The sequence below is a fragment of the Crocodylus siamensis genome, chromosome 10, assembly GCF_052110815.1.
Source record: "Crocodylus siamensis isolate JL-2025a chromosome 10, ASM5211081v1, whole genome shotgun sequence".
NCBI classification, from domain to species: Eukaryota; Metazoa; Chordata; order Crocodylia; family Crocodylidae; genus Crocodylus; species Crocodylus siamensis.
Genome location: NC_143404.1, coordinates 69,882,514 through 69,902,185, shown reverse-complemented (window position 1 = coordinate 69,902,185; position 19,672 = coordinate 69,882,514). Strand labels below are relative to the sequence as shown.

At 54.1% G+C, this 19,672-nt stretch overlaps 1 protein-coding gene across 3 annotated transcripts in view; it reads left to right on the top strand.

Annotated features, from left to right (window-relative positions):
* The first annotated feature begins 15,753 nt into the window (after positions 1–15,753).
* Positions 15,754–19,672, top strand: part of KCNQ2 (potassium voltage-gated channel subfamily Q member 2) — a 99,464-nt gene continuing 95,545 nt past the window's right edge. Inside the window, exon 1 of one of the 3 annotated variants that reach the window (XM_090064686.1) lies at positions 15,754–16,192. In XM_090064686.1, coding sequence (XP_089920812.1) covers positions 15,897–16,192 — 296 coding nt within the window. In that variant the 5' untranslated portion in view covers positions 15,754–15,896. The remainder of the gene's footprint in view (positions 16,193–19,672) is intronic. The other 2 variants (XM_090064687.1, XM_090064688.1) reach the window with 2 other exon arrangements.

Genomic DNA, 19,672 nt, shown 5'->3' with positions numbered 1-19,672 from the left:
TCCTAGTTAGCACGGACCGATCCCGAGCGCTGCTTTGTTTCAGAAGGTCTCTCTGAAGAGCTTCCCCCCCTTGGAGACCTCCGAGCTTTGCTCAGCGGGGTTACTTGTCTAGCAGACCTGCTGCAGCCTTGATGGCCTCGGGCTCAGTGGCCTCACGGCATTCACAAGGGTCAGCCTGACCTCCCAGAAGGGCTGGGAGCAAGCAGGGAGAAGCAGCAGCTTCCTCTTCTGGGGTACAGACACCCCAGAGTCCACCCCTCGCTTGCTCCTGCGGCTGTATGGTGAAGGCCAGAAAAATCTGGAGGCATCCCGACCCCAACCCTCTGGGCTCGGGCCTGCACATAGGATGCCTGCCAAAGGATCTGGAAGCAAGTGAAGCCCCGGGTGAAGGTGGAGGGGCACATATGGTTCTTGATTGACCCATGGATCTGGAATTGATTTGGCTGATTTGACTTGGGACACAAAAAAAATTCTAAAAAAGGACACCCCCCCACAAAAAAAACTCAGTGGGGTGTTTTTTTTTTTTTTTTTTTTTGTTTTTGTTTTTTTTATTATTATTATTGGGGTATTGCATCAGGAGCTCGGGTGTCTGATAAGTCTGATAAGTCTCACTCAGGCAGCAGCATCCCCTTAGATATCAGGAACTGAAGGGCTGCGCCGAGTGCTGACTTCTGGCGACCGTCATGCCCCCCCAATGGTCTTCTGGGCACAGATGAGGGAACTGGGCTCCCTCTTGTGTCGGCACGTGGTTAATGCCGTTGGCTTTTAACAGAGATGCCCCAAAACTGACTGGTCCTCCGGTCTAGGCGACGCCTGCAAGCAGGACACTATCACCCGCAGGAGGTTCAGAGTTCATGGTGTGCCCCAGTATCCCTGGCATGAAGCCCCTACAGAGACCCCAGCCCTGGGTCTGTGCCTGGGGGAAGGAGAAGTGGCACAAGCTGCTCTCAAGGTGCAGCAGCCCCAGAGCCCCAACTACACGGGTGCATGCACGCACCCCTTCTTGGCCGCCTGTATTTGGGTGGCTCGAGCCAGGTTGAGGCAAGAAAACGTGACCACGCCGCGTACCCTACAGGACTTAAAGAACGACATGACAAATAAGTGGGGGTGGAGAGGAAGCGAAGGCCAGTTGCTGCTCCTGAGCTGCTACCTGGAGCCTTGCACTGGGCTTGGGAGGACCTGTGATTTCAGGGACAGCCCACGAAGCGAAGGCATGATGTGCTGCCAAAGCACAGGATCTCTGCATCCCCTTCTCCCCTTTGAATTGGTCTGTGGCTCCATGCAGGGTCTCAGAGATTTTAGCATGAAGCCTCTGCTCCCAGAGCCATGAGATGGACTTACGCCTCAATCGCATTCACTTCCCACAGGCTGTGCACCCACCTTTCCAAAAGGTTTTAAACTAAGCTTTTTCTGATGGCGATTTATAATACAGGCCCAGATCCCTTTTCACTTCTTTTCCTGGAAAGCTTAACATACCTGGAGAACTACCAAGGTTTTGACTTGAGAGGGACCCTCACGCCAGCATCATCAGAGTAATGGGAAGCGGGCAGGAGGTGTTGAGAGGCCGCTGTTTGACTCCATCCCCCAAGCAAAAGTAAACTCGACAAAACCACAACTGGATTTCCACGCTGACCTGCCAACGATGAGTCCGGAACGGCTGGCGTGCGGCAAGGTAATTAACAGCGTGGTTTTGGGGAAAGGAAAGTTCAAACCCCCCCCACCAAGGATATGATTCAAAATTGCTTGTTGTCAGTACTCAGGTCCATGCCAGTGGACCTCCCAGGACCACATGGGTGTGAAATCAGAGCCGGGGGCTACACTGGGCATCTTTGACATGCAATCAGAACCTCCTTGGAGTGCAGAGGGGCTGATTTGACTCATAAAGGACATGGTAAGTGGAGAAATCTTGAGGGTCCCAACCCATTAATATTGATTTGAGTTGGAGGTTAAAAAAAAAAAAAATCCAAGGACCTCCAAGTGAAATGCACTTGAAGAGGGGAATTCCATAAAGTGTCATCTCCTAATTATGTGAATCCATGATCTGAGCCAGCGTTGGAGCTGTCATCCCCCAAATATGGACTCAGAGCAGACCAGGATATTCAAAGCTGTGGCCCTCAAAGCCAGCACATGGCCCCAGACTCCTTGGTATGAAGCCCCAGACAGGGATCTTGGCCCAGGGTTGTGCCCAGGTGAAGGAAAAGTGCCACATGCACCATGCTGCATCAAGATAGATCAAGGTGCACCAGCCTCAGAGCCCCATCCTCAATGTAGATAGACAAGGGTATGCATGCATGCATGCCAGAGCCCTTCTCGGACCCCTGTATTTGGGTGGCACAAGCCAGGTTGGGGGAAGACTATGGTGATGCTTGTAGACCACACCGTGTACTCTGCAGGACATAAAAGACGACATGACAAATAAGTGGGGGGTGAAAAAGTTAAGACCAGTTGCCGCAGCTCCTGAGCTGTGACGGGCACAACTTTGTGCTCGACCCAAGCATGCCCAAGTCACGAGAGGAGCCTGCAAATCTCTGTTTCCATCCCAATTTTCTTTCAGTACCATGCACAGACACTAGTTCACTCCCAGATGGGACAGAGTCTGAACGTGGGCAGAGGTGCAAACCTGAGACTGCAACATGAGACTGGATGGTGGTTGCATGGCTGATGGCCTTACAGTGAGGGCATGGCTGGGCTCTGCTGATCACAAGTGAAGATTTAGGTCTTTTAATTTCCTCATTCACTACTGAATGCTCCCCTGATAATGGATGGAGGCACTGGAAACCCAGCTCTTGTGGGAAAAATAACCAGGAGGCTTCCCTCCCCTCCAGATCTGGGCTCCCCACATAACATCCAGATGGATCGGCATTATGAAAGGCCTCAATATCGCAGTGAAGGGGCAGGGTCCCCATGACCCAACAGGCAAAGGGAACCAAGGGTTTAGTTTGCAGCTTTCAAGGGTTGTGGAGTGGGGCATTGTGAAGTCACATTTAGCCCACATCTCAGCTGCCAGTTTTCCGCGCTGGGTTGCAGGCCCTCTGCATACAGCGCCCACGCAGCTTCCTATTCGAAAAGGAGCCCGTCATTGCAGCCGCCCTTCACATTTCCCTTTGTGCTGGCACCTAGTGGAAGTGAGCGAGAACTCACTTTTGGTTAGATCAGGGGCTAAATCAGTGATTTAAAACCCTTTTTTCACACTGGAAGCATCCCTCCCTTGACGCAAGGCCCCCCTTGGAAGATGCCAGCTCTTAGCTCTCACTCCTTTCTTGACCATGGGAAAATAATCGAGCGAGTCTTCTGCTGCAAAGAAAGACCCAAGCGGGTCTGAAAGTAAGTGCATTCCTATTTAAAATGCTGGGTTTGTCTTGTGAATCGTGTTTGCACACCTGGCAGAGCTAATAGTGCATTGGCAACCTTGACAGGATCTCAAGGCACCCCAGGGTGCAGCAGCATCTTGCCTGAGAATCACTGCGCTAGATGAACATACGGCAACAGCACAAGTCCAGCTGCGGTGCACATCTGGGAGTCCAAGGCCCAGGTGTCCTGCTACTCCTTGCTGCTCCCACCTCAGATGCTTCACTGACTCTCCCTCGGCTCTTGTTTCTAGAGTTAGGGCCAGCACTCATATTTTTTCTGGCCTCACCTGGATCCCAGTGCCCCCTACCACTGAAAGGGTCTCCTCTTTCCAGTGCTGAGCTCAGGAGCTGCCAGGTTGGCCGTGCTCCTACATAAGCAGGGTGGCCCTGGGATTCAGCTGGATCTGAGACCTCAGAGACAGATCAAGAGATCACATGCAGATGGCAGAAACTGGGTTTTTTGTGTGAGCAGGAGCTATGTCCAGTAATGGAGGGGCCTGTGGATGGAGGCAGGGGACAGCACAGGGCACTTCTCCGGCTACGAGGCTGAAAGTTTCCAAAATGACCAGCTTGTCTCATCCCCAACTCCACCAGCGCTATCGGTGTGAGGTAGCCAAGCGAGCACCCCAATACAGGCAGGGGACCTGATGCCATTAATGCATCTCATCCCTGCATCCCAGTGGCCTGGCCTTGAGACAGGCTGAGCTGACTCACACCAGGATCTCGTGGGCAGCTTCCCAAGGCTCTGGGCCCGGGTGCACACGTGCTCGGAGGGCTCTTCGGCTCCGTGCACGGAGATGCACGCTGCTGCTGGACCAGCGCTCCCCCGGGAAACCTGGCTCGCTACCTTTTCACAAAACCAAGGATCAAATCAAGCCATCTCCCAGCTCCAAGTCTTTCCAGCCGGAGGAAACTTTGGTTCTAGGCCAGGATCTGAACCCCAGGCCCATCTGTAGTCCTTCTGGGTATGCCCACACTGACTGCGGTGGTGCATGGCATCCAGCTGGCATTGCTTGGCCCCCGGGAGCTGGAACAAACAGCTCTGCCATGAGGCATCAGTGCTTTTTGCTTCTACTGCTCACTGCAAGCCCAGGCTGGTTGGCTTCCAGGCTGGGGGCTAGTGGGACCTCTCTGCCCTCAGCTCCTTCCCTGCTGTGGGCTGTGCTGCTTGCAAAGACGAAGTTGTGTAGCTCTTGGGTAGAGGGAAGCGTGCTGTTTGCAGCCTGGAGCTGCTCTGCTCCCCCAGTGACTCAGACATGTCCCCTGGGGCGAGTCTTCTGACATCCCCAGGGATGCAGTGAACCCAGGGGTTTGCTTAGCAATTCCCATCGGATCACTTTGTTTTTCTGCAGGACACAAAGGCCCGTGCAATGATGCAGTGGTGGCTAGCTCAACAGATCCGAGGGGGCTGACACACAACTTCCAGGGGGACGTGGTGGGTGGTCAGTCCTGTGGTTTTCCTTCAGACAAGGAAGCCATCCTGGAGGAGCTGGATTATCTACCGCAAGCTTCTGCTGTGGGGGAGAGAAAGCAGTACCGGGGTAAGGGCAGGGCAGTGGCTTCCCTAGATAGCACCTCCCTTTCTGCTCCTCTTTTTCTGACAACCCCCCGTAGATGGAGAAAGTGGGAGCAGCATCGCCAGAGCACCGGGGATGATGTTTCTGCCTTTTGCTGGGGGTCGAGGACTGATCCTAAGAAGGCAGCAATTCAAACAGACGCACTCCAGGCTTACACAGCATCTCATTCTTCCTGAGAAGCCAACAGGACCTGACCTGAGGGCAGCCAGCTCAAGCCATTAACCTTGGGCTCCCCCAGATAACCTTTTAGCTCCAGGGGCCCAGCTGGTCCACAGGGCTCCCGTGCCCTCTAATTTATCCTGAGCTACTTGGCGCTCTCAAGCCATGGAGCCTGCTCAGCACAGATGCACGTGGGAGGAGGTGAAAAACACCCGCCACCCCCACGTCCGCACCAACCCCCAGCTCCAGGGCTTCTCCTGGCACCAGAAGGGCTCCTTCTCTGAGTACTGCAGTAGCCCAGAAGCGAGGATTGCTGCTCACGGAGGACCGCAGAGCCAAGCAGCTCCCAAATGCGTAGAGACAGGAGGACAGCGGCTCAGACACAGGGGCAGAGGCTGCCTGGCTGGTGCCGTGAGCCCGCTTGCAGCTACCCTGGTGTCATATGCTCCTGGCAGGCAGGGCTGGAGGGAGCTCGGCAGGACAGGGCTGCCGGTTCCCTTAGGATCCCGAGGCGGCGCGGCGCCGAGCACAGCAACCAGCAAGGAACCCCGTCCACGTCAGCTTTGCTAGGCGGCGACAGGGATGGACAGACGTGGGGCGCGGAGGGATCAGGACAGGCCAACACGTGCACGCTTCAAATGCAATCAGTGGCTCCGGTTCTCTGGAGACCGGATTCATGGTGCAAGCTGCGTTTGTAATGGTTTGACTGTCGAAGTGTGCTTTGATCTGCCAAGTGAACCACAGGGGATGCTTTGGCAGTGTTGGAGGTAGAGTTATAGCTATCTATCTAGATCGAGAGAGAGATGTATCTCACACAGCAACACAGCACGGTATCTCTCTCTCGATATATAGAGCTATCTATCTATAGACAGCTCTACATATCTCTGTATCTAGCTGTAGCTATATCTGTATATAATATGTAAAAAATATATATAATATATATTTCCATCTCCAGCTTCCCGTGTGCAAAAATTAAGGTCATTTCCTACTCACGGGGACTTTTTACCATCTTGAATTTTCCCTGAGCCGGATGAAGGGCGTTTGAGCCCAAAAGCCTGCAGACAAAGACCGTAGTTTGCAATTTCCTAGTTGGTCTAATAAAAGGCATCATCTCTGAACCAAGAGTCCTAGAGTTTTGCATTTCATATATATTTAATTATATAGAGAGAAATAAATATTTTTGCGAAATGAAAAAATACACATCGAGACTGGGTACACCCTGACGGGATCATCTGGGGTCCTGGCTGCTGTGAACCTTTTGCGCCGGCCGTCAGTAAACCAGCCCGATCCTTGCTGCGGGGCACTGGGCAGCATCTCTGCCTGGCGGGAGCTCTCCCAGTGCTCTGCCTTATGTTGAAACCTGCTGCCCTGGGCGCTCAGTGCTGGCAGCTCTTGACATTATGCCAGGCAAAGCAGTGTGCCCCATCCCCCCAACCTGGCTGCCCGTCGTTAATAATTTAGACGAAGTTCCAGGATCTGATTGGCCAACTCAGCAGGCGCTCCTGGCTTCTCTAAAAAATTGATAAGGTGTTTGAAAGGCTGCAAGTAGTCTGCAAATGCTGAGTCGGGCAAATCTGATCTGCCTCTTGCCCTTCCACAGCAGGTTAAAGCAGCAGCAGTGAAATCCCCAGCAGGCCCCGCTTCCCTCACGGCTCCGCTTGTGCTCAGGGTGGCTGGGGGTGTCGTGGGGAGCTCCTTCTCTTTGTCATGGCTCGTGGTTTGATGCACTCAGAGACGGCCCTGCCTTCGAAGCAGGAGGCATCGACGGTGTGCAAGACGGGGTCACGGTCCCAGCAATGCCCCCAGTCTCGCCAGCGGAGGGGAGTCAGGGAAGGAGGGAGGGGGTGGGCTGGATCTGGACCAGGGAGGAGGGAGGGATGGGGGGACATGGGCTGAGCAGAGAGCACCGAATGCAGCATCGCATGGACTCCCACGCCACACTGCAGAGCTTGTTTTGGAGGTCATTCCCGATGCCCGCTAACCAAAGCGATCCCTTCCTCTGCTCCCAGCCCTTCAGCCGCTCTCCTGCACGGCCTGGAGCCTCCGAGCCAGCTGCAAGGAGGAAAGCTGAATGGAGAAACCCATCCTCTTCGGGCCCAGGCCTGTTCCCATGGAAATCAAGTTGCTACTCACTTCCCGGGGAAGGCACTCGGGCTGTTAGAACAAGCAGTGCCTTCTTCTGGCATCCTTGCACATCTTGCCTCCCCGGGAACTGGGCTTTGCACAGAAATGTGCATCCCCGCTCTAGGGGCCAGCCCGGGCAGAGGCACCTCCGACGCACTTCTGCCCGCTCAGTGCTGCCTCCGTCTTGGGGATGTCGCGTGAGACAGCCAGCGGCACCTTGCAAAGCATTTATATCCCGGCTGGGAGCTTTCCATAGGGGCCAGTTATGCATCGCCCTAAGTCTTTGGCTGCAACGAGGCAGTCTGCTGAGCAGTAATCAGAAAAATATTCAAGCATCTCTCCCGTAGTATAAAAATACACCCAGCTCTAAATGTTTCCCCCCACCTTGGCCTTCTGTTGCAGGAACACAGCCCAGACTGTCTTTCCTTTCAGCCTTTATGGCTGGTTTGCCTCTGAATTTGCTAAGGAAAGCTGCTTTCTGTAACAACCTCCACACGCAATGCTTGTCTACCCAGTGAGCCCTCTGGACTGAGGAGGGCCCCTAGACAGGGCAAGACTTTCTCCTGCATCGTGGCTGAGACATGCAGACAGGTGACACGACTCACAAAACAGCAAACACGCCGCGTTTCTCACAGAAGCTACTTTTGGCCCGCAGCCTCACTGATGCACGGGCTGATCGTCACACCCATGTCCCAAGGCGTGCCGGGATCATTGCCAACACACAATAGCAGACCACAAATAATAACAGCCTGGAAGGAAGGTTCAAAGTGCCAGTGGGGCTGACAAGAGCCAGCGCCAGGGATGCACGGTGGACTTCTGTGATGGGCTTCGGCTGAGCGATCGCGGTGAAGAGCAGGGGGATCTTGCTGGCTGTAAGAGGCAATTCTGATAAATGGCATTGCAGCAGTATTGACAAGCATCGTAGCTCTTGCTCCACGAGAGGGGTCCCATTGTAATGCAAAGCATATACAGCGCTGTACCAATGTCGATCTGTGTTGGAAGAGCTGCTGTTTCGCAGGGATGAGCTGACGCACGCTGGGACCGCCTTCTGTTTGTAAATGCAGTGGGTGACAACCCGGACGCGAGCCGTGACTTGCTTTATACACAGAGAGGAGCTTGTAGAAGCCAGCTTCACCTTTCACACCCAGCGTCTGCAAACAAAAGCACTTGTTTCCGACGCTCGCATCCTTCAGATGTCTAATTACCAACTGCGCCGGTGGCACTAAAGGACAAACTGCTCCTGTAGTTATTTGTGTGGGAAAAGTTACCAAAGCAAAGGCAGACCTGGCGTTAAAGTGGAGCTGGAAATCAGAAACATCCTGCAACAAAACTCAACTCTGCGAACGCGGTTTCAACCCCGTTCCCTGAGACCCTGACCCCAGCATCCAATCCCACAAAGGACAAAGTCAGGACATTTAGAAAGTGCCTAGTGCCTTGCATATCCATTCATCCTTTCCTGCAGGAGCCCCAGAGTAATAAGGGGAAAAAAACCCTATCATAACATCCCACTTTTTCATCCCCACTTGACTAGACAGAGTGTTTCCTGAATGTCCAGACAGAGCTAAGACAGAAATAGGCCTGCAGGGAAAACCCCACGATGCAAATAAAATACAAATTAGCATTATATTTCAGGTAATCCCTTCAAAAGTCAGACTCCCCACGTGATGGGGATGACTCATTGGAGAGGAGGCATTCAAGGAATCCAATAACTGCTCCAGCTCACCGGGAATTGCCCGAAGTGGCCATTTTTCAATGAGAGAAAAAAAAAAAAGAAGAAAATGACAGCTCATCGAAATGGCGATGGCAAGGAAAGGGTAGTTCTGATGAACCGCTGGTCCAAAACCATCAGAGACTTCACTTTTCAAGTTTAATTTTCAGTTCAAAACTGCTTTTCGCTTTGAAGTTGTAGGTAATTCAGACTCAAGGGAGTGGAGCCATAAAAGGGTCAAAATTAAAACCAACTGTTTCAATTGAACCAATCCAAGGCTGGATAGATGGATAATGTAACATAGAGAGAGACCTCTCTCTCTCACTTCACTCACACACACACGTGTATGTCTCACTTTACACACAGACACATACGTGTGTGTGTGTGTAAAGTGAGAGAGAGGTCTCTCTCTATATTGCATTATCCATCCATCCATATGTAGATATATAGATATCACATTATTTGTTCCCAACAAGTGGAACGTGCCTTTTCCTCCTGCTTTGGAACAAGAAAAGTGTTGGATTGTCAGAGGAAGTCCTGGGGGACAGGCGCCCCGCTCCCCATCCACTTGATTAACAATCCTCTTCGAAAGACCTCCCGAAGGAGATGAATTATGTGCACCGTTGCTCTGACTCTCTGTTGCAGTCAGTGGACTCCGTTTTTATTCACTCAGGGGTCAGCCTTTCTCCCCACAAAAAGGTTCCCCCTCCAGAAGCCTCCACCCCACCCCAGCTGGCCGTCTCACCACGCCAGCAACCTCTCCATCTCTGCTCTTTCCCTGTATTTTGCTTGCAACAGGCTTTCTCATCACCCAGCGCAGGACCCTTCAAAACCACAGCCAGCTGCAGTAACAGAGCCCCCACCCCCAGGACATTGCTCCTGTCCCTTTGTCCAGGGGTGCCAATGCAATGTGAATCGAAGCGGGTGAATCAGGCCACTTGGCCCCACTTAATACATTTGCCTACCTAGAAGGCCCATCTCTCAGGTCACCCAGCAAGCCTCCATTCCTTAGACAAGCCTTTCTATAAAAAAACCCAAAAAACACTTAAACCTTCAGCCACACTTTACTGCTGTCCCTCCTAAGTACCTTTTTACATCAGTGCAATGAGTCACAGGCAATGCAGTTAAACCCAGCTCTCTAAAAGGGCCACCCCATCCTGCACCCTTGCTACAGGGAACTTTCTTGCTTGTTGCCTGACAGAATTAAAAGAAGAAACCCATGCCCAATTACCCCAGGATGGAGAGGGTAGCAGAGCAGATGGGTATTTATATACGGGCAACGCCTTGTGTTCATTCAGCTAGCAGCTTGGCATCTAGTCCTGCTCTCCTACAGGTATCAGGGTAGAGGGGTTTGAGTCTGCCAAGACTCAAACTTCAAGAGCCCTGGTAGGGGGATACGAAGCCCAAGCAATCTAAGATGAGATTTGCCATGGCAATGTCGGATGCTCTCCTATGGTTTGCACGTTGCACTGGATGAAGTGGCAGAACGGATCTACAGAGGGATCGTTATAGAGATGCAATTAGCTTACAAGCTGCTCCATCCAGAAGAGGCAGAGGTTCCTCCTAGCAGACAACTGCATGGTTTATACTTGTAGAACAACAAGAAGGTCAGTAGACACAGTGCAAGTGTCGTCAGGGCATGAAGAGTGACTAAGGGAGCTAAATTTATAGAGTCTGGGAAAAGGAAGACTCAGGGCTGACATGGCCACAGGCTAAAAATACCTCCGAGGTAACGCTGTAAATGAAGGAAGGGAATTACTCATGGTCTCCAAGGAAGGCAAGACAAGGTGCAAGTGCCAGGGGTGGGTTAATGAAGAAAAAGGCACAGTTAGAGATGAGGAAAGTGCCCTTCAGTGTGGGCAGCTGGGAGCCGAACAAGCGAGGGGACAAGCACGCCAGGTGCTTGAGAGACCAGGAGATGGGCTGAACTGAAATAAGGGAGGGGAAGGGAAGAGGAGAGATGGAGACTGGGTACATCGACGGGCAGGGAGGTCCCTCCTGATCCTACCAGTTGCCTACCTGACATAGTGCACATAAGTTATTTAGATGCATTACACATGCTGCCATGAGCACGCAGCACCCGGGTGTAAAACAACCACTGCCAAGCCTGCATGCAATATTAACAAGTGACTAAAAGGAGCCCAGCATCTTTGCAGCAGCGGTTCTATTGTATGGGCCTCATCGTCATAGGTGCTAGCACAGGTCATGTTGAAGGTGTGAGAGAAATGCTCAGTGCATTTCCCTGAGCAGGAGGGTTGGGGTCCAAAGCAGTCCCTGAAGTGAGCTACTGCAGTCCCTGAGTTCGGGGCAGCAACTAGGATGATAGGAAGACACCTCAACTCTGACATGACCCCTGACCAGGCCCCTGGTATGAAGAGGCTTTGGCCCTTTGAGGCAAATTCACCTCTGAGTTGATGCAAGCAGGTGCAATCCCTATGGCCTCCCTGAAGGGCAGGCTCTGAGGCCCGAAATACCCCGCTAGACGCTGTCCACGTCCCCAAGCCCCCCTGCCCGTTTCCGTGTCTCGCACAACCGTGTTTCCAGGCAAGGGCTCGCCTCCGACAGACCCACGTGAACACCGAGAGGAGCTCGCTCACGATCCGGCGGTGGGAGAATGACATGGACTTATTGCAAAGCACTGGCAAGCAGCAGAAACGCCGGGGGGAGGGAAGAACATGACTTCCCTGATCATCTCTTTTACGTGTCACTGCTAAAAATAGCTGGCGTGACACGTTGCAGCGGAAGCATCGTGATGATTTATTTATCACTGCCATCTTCCCAGGCAGCGAGCTCTCCCGCGTCCCTTTGACAGGCCCAGGCTATGCTGCTGTTGTGCCAGGGCCCCGTGCATCCCCGCATCCGAGTCCCCGGGGCTGGGAATTCAGCCTATCTGTAAGAAAACAGGGTCCCAGATCCTAACGGTGCACAGTCTCTGTTTGAGGTTAAAGACTCATTCAAGAGACAGCACACGGGGAAAAGGCCCAGCATCTGTGAGCCAGCTACACTGCGCTCCCCTTCTGCCCCTCTTCTTTTTGGCCTGGCAGCATATTGGTTGTGGTTGAGGCTATCCATCAAGAAAGGACTTGAGGCATTTGCTTTTCCTCTGGTTGGAGGGCTGTTGTTAGGATTTGGCATCTTTCCCTCCACCGTGGCCCCTGCATGTCCATCGTTTTAGGGATCACACTCACTTGGTGCACACTCGCCGCCCTAGAGAAGGAAGCCCTTGCATTGACAGCCCTTCTGCCTGGCTAAGGGTTTCCACAAGGCATAAGGCAAAGGATGAACCTTTGGGAAACACAAGAATGGTGGGTTTTTGGACGCATCAGATAGTGTCACTGCCCCTTTTCTCCATCAGCGCCTGCCTGACATACACATTTCTATATAATCCCTTCCCCAGCCCAATAAACAGCATGCAGCGCTTCACTCTGAGTCTCACCAATTTCTGTCCATCGCTGAGGGCCCATTTCCTTCCTGCTCAATTAACAGGAATAAGCAGGCTCCCTTGCAATTTACAGTGATGTGCCGACATCTTAATTCTTGCCTTTCCCTCATGCGAAAGATTTTGCACAGTTGCATCCATGTCTCTCCAGTCCACCTGATGCAGGACCAGGGTTCGTGCCCCGTTTGGGATCAGAGGTCCTATACTGCCACCGAATCAGGCACCGTTCCTACTTTCCTACCATTTGCACGATCCCTCTGCGTCGATCTGTTCTCCCACGTCATACAGTGCAGTTATAGAGATTAAATTAGTTTACAAGCTGCTCCATCCAGAAGAGGCAAAAGCTTCTCCTAGCAGGCAACTGGATGGTTCATACCTGTGATTTCTTCCCTGCCCTATACCAGCACGCCACGTGCCTAAATATCCCCTATATCGCCTATACCTCCACCCAAAACAGCGCCTACAGTAACATTGATGGAAGTAACATGCTTTGACTGATGCAATGCACTCAAAGCAACAGAAACCTGGTTTGTTCATCTCCTCTGCAGACTGCTTCCCTACGGACAAGTCCTTTTGTGCTGTTGCTTGGCATAAGAAGGCATCTGCTTAAGCTGTAGAGCATTTTCCTTTCTGGACTCAGAGGTGTCATAACAGCTCATTCCAAGATGATTTCCTTTGTATGAACAGCACTTTAATTCAGGGTTTCCCATCTCCAAAACAGAAATAATTGGCTATTTGTTATAGGTAGTCATCAGCAAGACAGATCTCAAAAGTGGGGAGAGACTCTGATGAAAATGATTGTGTTCCACCTCTATAATTATGGAGGTGTCAAAAGCAGCTTCAGAGTTCAAGCTGCACTGACATTTGTACTTAAAGCAGGACTAAAAATTGCCCTGCTTTCCCTGCTAAATGCTGGAATTTAGGTTCAGCATAGGGCCCGAGAGGCCTTCAGAGGAGACATTTTGACAGGCTGCCTTTTGGACACCTTATTTTGTTTCACCACCTTTCCTTGGGCCCCCCTAGCTAGAAGGCCACATACCCTACAAATGCCCAGCACCATGAATCCACACCCATGCAGACCACCGTAGTCATGAGATGTGTTTGAGATGAAACGCATAAAGAAACTGCTTTAATGGCTGCCACGATGGCCCCAGTTAATCAGCACAACACGCGGGCACCTAATCGATAAGCATGGCTGGTGTTCAAGGGTGGCTGTTGCGGTTGTTTTGGATGATGATGGAGAGAGGCGAGTGGACCTGAGAAGGGAAATGACAGGTAGAAAGGGAGAAATGGACCTACTTGCTAATTCCCTCATTTTGTATAGTCACTTTGGACGGGACTCATGGCGTGGCCTACTTGGTGCACAGTTAAAGCATGTTGTGTGGAAATACAGAGAGGCTGACGATTGGCTTTCAGGGTCAGAAATAGCTCACACACTGGGTTTTGGCTTAACGAGACCCATGTCAAGGGTTAACTCAGACCTCAGGTACAAATAAATACAAGCCCCCAAGGAGCAGGTGGGCTTGGATAAAAGCACTGAACACAGTGGGAAAGCGGGTTGTAAATGTTGGTGTTGACTCAGCCTTGACATCTGGACAAGAAAAAATCTGGGGTGAAAGTGGGCTCTCAGTGTACCACCATTTGGAAACTGGGTGATTCCCAGTGAAGTACGTGTCCAGGATGAGCACAGTCTGCGTGCGCAAAAAGGATTGACCGAGTGCTGTAAAAGCATCAGAGCAACTAACAGGCTTCATCAGCCGGAGAACTGCACCCCCAAATATCAGAAGGGCAGGGGATGGGTGTGTAGAATAGGTGCAGCAGCCCATGGACTCAAAGGCGTATTCTCCGTCTGTTGCCAGGCAGGTTAAATTGTGGGAGAGTTTTACTACCACCCGTGATCCTCTTGGTTCCTCCTCTGGAGAGCCTGGCACTCGAGCTGTGCAACGAAGGATGGCAAGCAGAGCCAGCAGCTGCCCAGAGGGACCTGCCAGCAAAGCCCCCCCTGGCTGAGATGAACCACTGGCAAGTCGGTGATGCCTCACTCACTTCTGCAGAGGGTCAGTGGCCGTAAACCCTCAGGAAATGGGCCTCTCTCAGCTAGGCCTAGAACATGAATGTCGTCTTGATGACAAACGTAGTGGAAGGGACTGCCGGGTCCCCCCGGCCACGCTGCGCGGGAACTACCAACTTTGTCCACCTTGGAGGGGGCACCTGGGAGGCAACTGGAGCCCGCCTGGACAAGCCCTGCAGAAACCCGCCCCTCTTGCAAAAAGCAATCTTGCCAAGGAGTAAAAGCTATGACATCTACCCAAGGACCCTTGTCCACCTTGGAGGGGGCACCTGGGAGGCAACTGGAGTCCTCCTGGACAAGCCCTGCAGAAACCCGCCCCTCTTGCAAAGAACAATTTTTCCAAGTCTTGACTCGGTCTCATCAAAGGTGTCACATCTGCCCTAAAGGACCGTGTCCATCTTGGAAGGGGGCACCTGGGAGGCAACTGGAGTCCTCCTGGACAAGCCCTGCAGAAACCCGCCCCTCTTGCAAAAAGCAATCTTGCCAAGGAGTAAAAGCTATGACATCTACCCAAGGACCCTTGTCCACCTTGGAGGGGGTACCTGAGAGGCAACTGGAGTCCTCCTGGACAAGCCCTGCAGAAACCCGCCCCTCTTGCAAAGAACAATTTTTCCAAGTCTTGACTCGGTCTCATCAAAGGTGTCACATCTGCCCTAAAGGACCGTGTCCATCTTGGAAGGGGGCACCTGGGAGGCAACTGGAGTCCTCCTGGACAAGCCCTGCAGAAACCAGGCCCTCTTGCAAAAAGCAATCTTGCCAAGGAGTAAAAACTATCACATCTCCCCAAGGACCCGTGTCCACCTTGGAAGGGGGAACCCAGGAGGCACCCCAGGTCTCCTGGACAAGCAAGGTGGTCCTGAAGAAACCCGCCCCTCTTGCAAAGAACAATTTTCCAAGTACTCAGTTGATCTAAACAAAGCTATCACATCTACCCAAAGACCCTTGTCCACCGTGGAAGGGGGCACCTGCGAGGCAACCCCAGGTCTCCAAGTCTTAACCCGGTCTCATGAAAGATGTCACATCTGCCCTAAAGGACTGTGTCCACCTTGGAGGGGCACCCGGGAGGCAGCTGGAGCCCGCCGGGCAAGCCCTGCAGAAACCCGCCCCTCTTGCAGAGAACAGTCTTCCAACTATTCAGTCGCGCTAAGAAGAGATGTCGCATCCACCCAGAGACCCCTGTCCGCCGCGGAGGGGGCTCCCGGCAGGCAGCGCCGGCCTCCGGGACAAGCCCCGCCGGCAGTGCGCTCCGCTTCCCCGCCGGCCTCGGCGGCCTGGAGGCCCCGCAGCGCCGAGACCCGGCGCGGGCGGCCTGCCCAAGGCAGCAAGGAGTTAAGGCGGGCGGGCGGAGGGAGGAGCGCAGCCGCAGCCGCAGCCGGAGCCGGAGCCGGAGCCGCAGCCGGAGCGGCCATGTGAGCCCGCAGCCCGGCCCGCGGTGCGGTGCGGCGCGGTGCGGCGCAGCGCCGGGAGGATGGTGCAGAAATCCCGCAACGGCGGCGTGTACCCGGGGCCGGCGGGCGAGAAGAAGCTCAAGGTGGGCTTCGTGGGGCTGGACCCCGGCGCGCCCGACTCCAGCCGGGACGGGGCGCTGCTCATCGCCGGCTCGGACAGCGCCAAGCGCGGCAGCATCCTCAGCAAGCCCCGCGCGGGCGGCGCGGGCGCGGGGAAGCCCCCCAAGCGCAACGCCTTCTACCGCAAGCTCCAGAATTTCCTCTACAACGTGCTGGAGAGGCCGCGCGGCTGGGCGTTCATCTACCACGCATACGTGTGAGTGCCCGCGCCGCGCCCGCACCCGTCCCCTGCGAGCCGGGGTGTGCGGCTGGCACCCCCGTCCCCTGCGAGCCGGGGATGGGCGCCTGCACCCCCATCCCCTGCAAGCCAGGGATGGGCACCCCACATCCCCTGTCCCCTGCAAGCCGGGATGGGCACCCGCACCCCCGTCTCCTGCAGGCGAGGGATGTGTGGCTGGCACCCCCTGTATCCTGCAAGCCAGGGATGGTCACCCACACCCATCTCCTGCAAGCTAGGGATGGGCACCCACACCCGTCTCCTGCAAGCCAGGGATGGGCACCCCACATCCCCTGTATCCTGCAAGCCAGGGATGGGCACCCACACCCATCTCCTGCAAGCCAGGGATGGGCACCCACACCCGTCTCCTGCAAGCCAGGGATGGGCACCCCACATCCCCTGTATCCTGCAAGCTAGGGATGGGCACCCACACCCATCTCCTGCAAGCGAGGGATGGGCTCCCACACCCCCCTTCTCCTGCAAGCCAGGGATGGACACCCCACAACCCCCCCATATCCTGCAAGCGAGGGATGTGTGGCTGGCACCCCCCGTATCCTGCAAGCGAGGGATGTGCACCTGGCACCCCATGCCCTTCTGCCTCATAGGGCACCCAGTTTGACTCCTCGCCAGCCACCCGCACCACCCCTGTGAGGTGCCCCTTGATGCCCGCTCGGGTTCCCACGTGGTGGTGGTCACTGGTGGTTAATCCGGGTTTAATTGCGGTGTGGCCTTGTCGGGGATGATGGGTGGGACCGGCCATCCAGGCCGTTTTCGCAGTTGAGGCCTCTCGGAGAGTCCTTGCGGGTGGCCCCCCAGGGACATCGGTCGTGCAAGAAGCAAGCGCCCCGGGAGGCGAGGGTGTCTCTGCTGGGTTTGGAGCGAGGATCGGTCCAAGGTGCTGAGCATCTCCAGCTCCCTTTGGCTTCCTTTGGAGGGGCAAGCGCTCCGCAGCTTGGAAAACGAGGCCGGTGTTTTGTGAGCAAGCCCTGCAGATGTGCATCCAGCCCGGTCCTTGCGCTTTACATACCCGTTGACCGTGGCGGGTGTTGCATACCCCACGGATCAAATGTTATGGTGCATACACAGGCCGGATGCTGTCTGAGAGGCTATAGCGTATTATTAGTGGCATCCCTACAGGCTGAATCAGCGCGGCGCTTCGGACTCGAGAGGGGCAGGGGTCGGGGCGTGGAGTGGGAGGAAAGCAAGATGGCACACGGTAGCATAAACCTCAGCTTTGTGTTGGCCTCCGTGGGCTTGTGTAGCACAAAAGGAGACAAAGCACTCTTACTGCCTGACCCGTGTGACTCACTCAGAGATTCATCCTGCATCAGGGCCCTCATAAACAAGGCCACGTACCGGCACTGACTGCCCCCAAGAGAGCCGTGGCATCGCCCCAGGTTCATGCCAGTACCGACTGTGCCACCCCGCTCTGGGATGTACCTTCCCCTGGTGCAGTCCCCACACGTGCAAAGGGCCACACCTGCATGCCTTACACGGGGTTAAGTGATGCTGGGCCTTTGGACCTGGAGGACTGAATTCCCCATCGCTATGAAAACAGGCACATTTCCCACCCTGACCCTTTCCCCTCGCTTTCAGGAATGCTTCCAGGCTGCTCCAAACTGTAAAATCCCCCCCACTTTGACAGAAAACTGCTTCCTTGCTTTGCCTGCAAGCTGAGATCAAAGACATGCAGAGATTTACCATATTCAGGCAGGATTAGTAACCTACATGCCATGCAGCTTCAGAGCAGGAAACACTTGTCCTAGCTGGGACTCGAGTCCTTTGCATCATGGAGGCAGCAGATTTAGCCCCGGCCGGTTGCTTATTTCCTATCCAAAGAGGCAGGAGCGCAGTACACATGCATGCACAAAAATCACCTGGGTTACATTTCTGCGCGCGCTGTGCCACGTCTGTGCATCAGTTCGTCTCCCTTCGGTTTTATGCAGATTGCTCTACTCTGCGGAGGGCCCCAGTCGAGTGGGCGCTGCATTGTGTCAGGCGCTGTCTGTGCCTGCAGCTCTCTCACACTGGAGGGATTTTAATCCAAGCTGATAAGACAGACAAAGGATGAGAGGAGAAATAGAGGCACGGGGAAGTGAAGCGACTTGCCAGGGTGTCAGAGTAGATGACTGGCAGAGCGGGGAGCAGAACCCATGTCTCCCCCCACCCCAAAAAGCCCCTTAACCACTAGGTAGTATCCTGAAGAGGACTTCTACCAGCAGTCCTTTTGCACAGGAGCAAATGTCATCCGTGCTGCACATATGCAGTGCTTCCCACCAGGGCGGTGAAGCTCCGGGGAGCTTCCCCATGTCATGGCGCAGATGGCACGAGCTTCATGTGCTGAAACAAAGGCAGGTGTGTTTGCTTCAGTGAGTAGACACTCCAGCAACATCTGCTCACAACTGAACGTCAAAACACACCTAACAGGGTCCCATCAACACCTGCTGTGGGCATGGCTTCTCTTCCAGCCTAGGACAATTTCGGGAAGAGGCAGCTCAGTGCTGGTGCAGATGCACCTCTTGCATTTGCAGCCGACGTCGCTCGGTGACGTACGCTCCTGAGCGTTAAAATCCACGTGCCGGCTCCATTCATTTCCACGCGCCTGTGTCAGCCAGGTGGTTTTATTTCTCTTTTACCCATTTTCTGCATTTCCTTGGCTCTCAGCTTGCAAGATGCACACATGGCATCCAGTCTAAAAATAGTTAATGCAGGAGTACGGGTGGATGGTCTAAAACTCTGGCAAATCGAAGCCACAGACAAGCAGTGGCTGAGCTGCTAGGCCTTATCTCGGCTCCCTTGGGTTGTGCCCCTCCTTGGCTGCAAGGGTTTTGTCAGGCAGAGAGCTTGGCCAAGAAGGGTTTTATCAGCCGGTGCTGACTCTGCCTGTCATTACTGGACCAGGCTTTCTTTCAGCGAGGGAGGACGGGGTGCAGGAGCCCAGGCTTCTCCCGCACTCGTGTGGGGATGTGATGCTGGTGAGCTCAGCTCCCCCGCGATCCTTCGTCGAGAGGCGTTGTGCACGAGGGCGGTGTCTCCATCCTGGTGATCAGTGTTCACAGATGAGAGTCAGTCTGCTGCCGACATCCAAGGGAAATGGAGCCTTATGGCAAGGCACCTGCTTCCCTCTCCCTCCGCGCCCCAGCCCTCTCGGTGCCAAAACGCTGTTCTGTGTCGCCGTCTCGTGAACACTCAGCAGGCAAGCACCCGGTTCCTACTCACGGGCCAAACCTTCGATGCACGAGTGATTTTTCCCATGCAAAGCTGCATCTGCGTGAGCGGAGGTGGGTTCCAGACTCTGTAAGGGCGACCAGAGCCCTTATACCCACTGTTTTCTTGGGTTATCTCTCTCAGGCCCTCTTTGCTCAGGTCCCAGGTAACCAAAATGTGGCTCAGTAATGCTCAAGTTTGAGGTGGACTTTGAAAAGTAGCTCTCCTTGAAGGAGCAACTTCAGTGTACCC